Source organism: Terrapene carolina, unplaced genomic scaffold, assembly GCF_002925995.2.
Source record: "Terrapene carolina triunguis isolate 2854851 unplaced genomic scaffold, T_m_triunguis-2.0 Scaffold198, whole genome shotgun sequence".
NCBI classification, from domain to species: Eukaryota; Metazoa; Chordata; order Testudines; family Emydidae; genus Terrapene; species Terrapene triunguis.
Window position 1 is genome coordinate 1047825 of NW_020664549.1, and position 6692 is coordinate 1054516.

The window sequence follows — 6692 nt, forward strand, 5'->3', positions numbered from 1 at the left end:
CACCCTGCCATAGTCCCTGGGTGGCACAGGCCACTTCACCCAGCCCCGGCTGCGGCACTGGGGGGCGGCCCCCTGCTGCACCTGCAGGCGGCTCCGTGTGCCCCGCGGGGCGGCCCCCAGCCCAAGTGTCCCACGCTCGGAGCCCGCCCGGCCATAAGGTGCAGGCGCTGCTCCCCGATGCAAACCGCAGTGGCCCCAGGGCGCCCCCCGTGCAGGACGCGCTGCCAGGGCCGGCTCTAGGCTTTTGCCTCCCCAAGCAAAAAAAAAAAAAAAGGATAGCTGGAATGCCACCCCTGAAAATGTGCTGCCCCAAGCACATGCTTGGTTTGCTGGTGCCTGGAGCCGGCCCTGATACACACATACTAAGAGACAGTCCCTGCCCCAAAGAGCTAGCAACCTAAATAGACAGGCAGACACAGGGTTGGAGGGGAAACAAAGGCACAGAGAGATGAAGTGATATGGGCACGGCAACATGGCAGAAAGAGAACTCAGGCCTCCTGAATCCCAGTCTAGTGCACTATCCACTAGTTTATGCTGTCTCCCGAAAAACACAAAAATGGTGTGCTTTTTTAGCTCCCAGCACAAGGACAAAACCTTCCTAAAACAACATATGCAACTGACTCATGGCCCGTGCACTAATGAGGCATTCAGTGAGTGCACACAATATGTGCACCTTACACCCCAAGGGGAGTAGCAGGAAAAGTAACCAATAGGATGGGGTATGCTCAAGGGAGTGGGGGTTGGAGAGTCTTATAGGGTGACCATACGTCCAGTTTTGGCTGGGACAGTTCCTTTTTTAAGCCCTGTCCCAGTCGTCCTGACTTTTTTTTCCAAAAGGAGGAATTTGTCCCATTTGCTCTTGCTGACTTGATCAGTTGGCAAGAACAAACAGGACAAAGGCCCACTTTTGTCAAAAAAGTGGGGTGCGAAGGAATGTGCGGGGGGGAGGGGGCAAGGGGCGATGCCAGCCTTGCGCAGGGGGGGAGGCAGAGCTTGCACAAGCAATGACAGCCTTGTGCAGTGACAGCCTCGTGTGAGGGTCAGGGAGGGCTTGGGGCGATGTCCCAGGGAACCACGGGGCAGCTGGAATTTTAAGTATAGCATCTGCAGTGCTGATGAGGGCATCACAGATAGACACGGAGCTGTGCAATCATTTGTTTTGTTCTTCTCCTGGTGAAGGAGAGGCAATCAGACACCACAGTGACGAACGCTTGTATGTGAACCAACACAGACAGCGTGACGCACACAGCTTTAAGTGACCGCTTCTGAACACCAGTCTTGCAGTTCACTATTCCCTGAACAAGTGAACTGTGGTCTGACCTCTCCCTTGCCTACACTGTAACTACCTGTTCACAGCCATGGGCTGCTCCCAGCCCACTTATTTGCATTGCTACACCTGATAAAACTTCTGCAGCCCCAACCTTGGGCTGATATTAGGAAAGACCTTATCACTGCCGCACAGCAATTATTTGCTTTTTAAGAGATTTGCTGAAGGTGAAACCGCCTGGCTACCACTGAGATTTAGGACAAGGAAACAACTGACTCTTTTTTAGTTTTGTTTGTTGAATCTAAATGTTGGGACGGGCGGTGGGTGTCTTTCAGGGTCCCTGTTAACTCAGTTGGGCCCCAGATTCCAGTTACTGTACTTTAAAGAGGTAGTTTCACACTGGAACAAATATATATATATTTTTTTTTCACAAAGAAGATCCAAAAGGCAATAGGTCTGATTCTCATTTGCATTGCCTCTTTATATCACTTTCACAGCCAAAAGGGGCCACGAAGTGGCTGTGAAGGTAAATGTAATGCCAGAGTGGTGTAGTTCAGCCCTAGTGTAAATGCAAATCAGCACCAATGCACTTGCTCAATCATTTTCTGTATCCACTTTACTGGTTTTGGGTCTGATGTTTTGGTCCAGGCCCATGTCGAAGAATAATTTGTGCTTCCAAACTATATAGGGCAACTTCATAGGCTGTTCACGGGTTAGCTACAGTTTTATCCCTTTTGGTCCTGTGCCTGCTAATAATTGATTTTGACTTCTTCCCATGCAGAGACCAAGTCAGACAGAGCTCTCCATCTATGACGAATCTGTGGATGAAAGCAGTGCAGAATTCAAGAACTTGGAGGAGGTGAGTAATAGGACCAGGAATCACTTTGTATTGTGGTAGCACCCAGCTGCCCCAACTAAGACTGATGCCCCATTATGCTGGGAGCTGTACATACACATAATAAGCCCCTGCCCCGTAGAGCTTAGAACCACTATAGATGAGATGGACCAAGGGTGGGTGAGAGGGGGAGGTGTTATGCAGTTTGCAGATGGGAGGCTGAGGCACAGAGTGAGGAAGTGAGTGGCCCGAGGTCACACAAGGAGGTCAGTCTGTGGCAGCAGCAGGAACTGAGCCTGCATCTCCTGACTCCCGGTCTAGTGCCTTAACAATAAGACCGTCCTTCCTCTCATGAGAGACTCATTCATCTTTTGCTGCTGTATCTGCTGCCTTTTATCTGTCATGTGCCTGGAGGCTGGTGGGCTATCAGTCCTCATGCTTAAATGCAGAAGCTTGGGGGGTGGGGTGAGGACCGGAAGAAACCCTCACCCTCCGTGGTATGGTATTTCACACTGTGGTGGATGGTTTATGTCTTCCTCTGAAACATCGGGCACGGGCCAGTGTCACAGGATACCGGGTTAGAGGGGCTGTTGGTTGATTCCAGTAGAGGAACTCCTGGGTTCATATTAGAGATGGGCCTGTGCCACAAAGTTCAGGTCCTGAAGGCCTCCAAAGTTTGGAGAGTGTGGAGCATGAGGCCTATCACTAGATCTTGGTCCAAGCACTCAGCTGGTATAGATCAGCGTAGCTCCATTGACTTTTATGGGGGCTACACTGTTTCTATCCGCTGAGAGTCTAGCTCGAGAAAGACAGTCATTGGAAAATTGACCCTTTCAGCCTATTAGGGAACAATGCAAAGGAAACCCTAGAAACCAGGCAGCCACAATGCCAATAACCTTCCTGAGCTTTACCCCTCAAAAGGAAATGAAGAAGGTGTAATGCTGGGTAGAGATGTGGAGATCAAGTGTAGTGGCTGTGTGGTTGGACACCAACATGTGTAAATCGCTGGTACCGTTCTAACCAAACCCATCTTGTTGTCCCTTTAGGAGATGTTTGGAACCATGTTCCGTTCGGAGGCCCAGACAGCGCTGTGAGTGCCTGGGGGAATGTTAAAGTGCCGGCAAAGCCTCCGGAACTGACTATTCTCACATATTCCTTTATGAAGACGCTTCCCCTGTGTGAGTGGTGCGCAGAGCAGCCTTTCTGTGCTTCCAACCCGGGGTAGCAGTGAGTTTGCGAGGCAAGGGGCAGTCACACCTCTCCTCCTGACATCCTCTCTCCTCCTTCCCTCTGTGTGTGGAATTCAGAGCAACAGACTCTTGGAGCAGGTAGCAGAACACAACAGAAGCAGGAACTCAGGAAAAAACGTTCATCTAGGTGTAGAAGAGCAGCAACTTCATTTAATGGCAAGTGCCTTCAGGCAGAAGGATTATTAATATTCATCATCGTTGTCAACCCTATCTCTGTCTCTCCTCCTCCAGAACCCACTCACATACCCAGTCATGTGGATTGCATAACCTAGGCATCACCTTTATTTTCCTTCCTTTTTCCAATGAGGTGAAATATAAGGAAATTTACAAGCCTTTCCTGGCTTTAATTCACAACCACAAATAACCCTCTCAAGATGCAGTGACGCAGGTTTGCATGGTGATAATATTTTAAAATGTGCACTGACTTTTTGGGAATCTGCACACTGAATTTAAGCCTGTGAATTTCTTCGGGTTGCCGCCCAAAACCACCTCTGTATTCTCTATTACCCTACAGGTCCTCCTGCGCTGTCCTGTCTATTACAGGTACCATTTACTGAGCCAGTGCTCTATTTTTGTTACTCTAAAATCCTTGGTACCACTGCATGGGAGTAATGCTGCATTCTGTATTACATGCTCAGACCATTTTTGGATATCAGGCACCCTTAGTTCACATGACCAAGAGCTCCTATCAGCTCTAGTGGGTGTTATATGCACACACTGGCCTTCCCAATAGTTTGGGTAGTTAAAACAGGGCCGCCCAGAGGATTCAGGGGGCCTGGGGCAAAGCAATTTCGGGGGCCCCTTCCATAAAAAAAGTTGGAATACTATATTCTCGTGGGGGCCTCTGCGGGGCCCGGGGCCTGGGGCAAATTGCCCCACTTGCCCCCTACCTGGGTGGCCCTGAGTTAAAATAAAGTTTATTCAAAACACCAGCAGAATTAGGGCCTGATTCAGAGCCCATTGAAGTCAAGGAGAATCTTGCCTTTTACTTTAACAGGATTTGGGTCAGGCCTTTAGTCTGGGAATATCACGAGAGCAGCTATTCCTGTGGTATTTTGATGCTCCCTTTTCCTATTCTCAGTATCTGGACATTACTAAAAAGTTCAGTTTAGATTCAGCTCTAGAAATAGGTAAGTGTTTCAGGGTGAGCGGGTTTTCCTAACCAGTTTGCCCATCCCTAGCAAATTCAGGGACAGCTCAGTGCATACATCCAATGGTTTTTGATGACGCTATAACTCAGGAGCAGTATCATTAAAGTTTGAGCATATTTTGGGTATGCCAGGAGTCAGCAGCTCTTGTGATACCCAGCACTAACCTCTCCAAACTTGGAGCTTCAAGGTGAAGAGATTTTAGGTAATCACCTAAGTGACAATAGAAAGCTCGTCTGCTGGGTCTGCTATGGTGTCTGGTGCCTCATGCGCTATATGAATTTGAATAAAAATCACCACAAACTGATGCTACCAGGACAATCTACCTCTCGGGCAAACAAGCCTGACTCGATAACCCATAGACAGATGAGATCTTTTTAATTTTTTTTTTAAATCCTAATACTTTTATATATAAAAGTGTGAGTGATGCTAATAACTATTGCTATTTTAGTTTTCTGTTATAGTTCCTTTCATCCCCATATTGATTCTCTGAAGCCTATGACTAGAGGAAATGCATTTAAAGTATATGTAAATGCTGAAAAATACAGTATGTTGAGGATTAAAGGGACACTTATTAATACATTTAGGCCTCAAATTCAGGTTTTGTGAAAAACAATTCTCCAAAAATTAAGATTAGCAGAATTTTGTCTATGATATTTTTAAAGTTCTGATTAAAAGAGTTTTTGGTCTGGATTTTAAACCTTCCCCTGTGGTGTTTCCAGCCTTGGGATAAAGCATAAGGGCCAGAAAATGAAACTGCTTAGAAGCAAATGTGAAACTGACTAGTCTGTTTTTTGGGAATGCAAAAATAAATAATGGCCTTAATAAATGCAAAGAAAATTTGCTTTTAAAAAGTTATTTCTGTTCTAATAACCTAAGATGTTAATAACACTTTTGTGTTTTACTATATGGTTTTAAATCTGTTTAATTCATAAAACAGTCTTAAACCACCCTGATAAAAGGGTCTTTGAGATAACATTATCAGGGAAAGAAAATGCAGCTGTACTGTGGCTCCCAGATAAATGATGCCCCACTTGCAATGAAAATAGAGCTGCATGACTCATCCAGGCTATGCAAACATTCCATGTTATAACATCAGAGCTTCCTGGGTTTTGTGTGGCACCTCATTAATTAAGTCACCACTGCTTTATCTCAGTCTCTGATTACATGGTGCAGGAGAAAATTATTAAACAAATAGAAGTACAGTTTTCTTTCGATGGGAGAAGAACAACACACTAAAAAAAGGTTACTTCTCATTCTGACCTTAGTGAGACAATCATAATTTTGCTGGGACTGTCATGTCCTACAAGCTAAGATCAGAACATTAATTCTTTCAAATTATCCTTCAGGCTAATGCACCATAATTAATTACTCTTGGTCTACTTCTCTGCTGCCTGAACATTCCTCCTTCTTGCTGTTTTAAATAAACAAACAGCTTGGTGCAATGGAACAAGGGACTTTTTCATTATAAGAAAAGCTCTGTGGTGACCTCACTTTGAATTAGTGATATTCCTAATTGCAATTCAGGAATCAGAGTGTGTCTGCTAAAGATTCAGTTCACAGTCCCACAGGCCTGGCAGCCAAAGTATCAGTTCAAATACAGGAAACCTCAGAGCGACAGATCCCTGTGCAAAGGATGTATTGTTTCCTTTGCAGTTCCCAGCAGCATGAAGGATGGGATGTCACGAATGATGCCATGAAAGTAGTGGCAATAATTACATACTCTGCCACCTTGAAGTCTCGGTTAGAGGGATACTTGGTTTCTGTAGCCCAGTGCCAATTCTGGTGACAAATGCAGCCCTCGGCAGCTGACAGATGGTATTTTTGAAAGCATAACTCCTGTCACCATTTTGCTACTGAGTAGCACAAATGTTTTAGATGTAGAACCCTGACAAGCCTATGGGTCCCCGAACATTAGTTTCAAAGGCGACATTCACCAATCTGAACAAAACAGAATGACAAGTTAGCATGACTTGCATTTCTCTTTCAAAGGTTCTATGTGGCCAGCTCAGAAAGCTTCATTTCCAGGGTATCTTGACCAGGGAACTAGAGAAACTCAGAAAGAGAGTCCATTGGGGTGGAAATTCTAAACTTCCAATGATCTTTGATGTCTCTGAAAGTCTAGTGATATTAATATGTAATTACTTTGAAGCCTTATTTGATACCTGCATGATGCATAACCAGCTCAAAAT

General features: G+C 45.7%; 1 protein-coding gene across 1 annotated transcript in view; it reads left to right on the forward strand.

Annotated features, from left to right (window-relative positions):
• Positions 1 to 3196, forward strand: part of LOC112118418 (solute carrier family 26 member 9) — a 29049-nt gene extending 25853 nt beyond the window's left edge. The window contains exons 18-19 of the mRNA XM_026655141.1: positions 2049 to 2126; positions 3149 to 3196. Coding sequence (XP_026510926.1) covers positions 2049 to 2126; positions 3149 to 3196 — 126 coding nt within the window. The remainder of the gene's footprint in view (positions 1 to 2048; positions 2127 to 3148) is intronic.
• The last annotated feature ends 3496 nt before the right edge of the window (positions 3197 to 6692 follow it).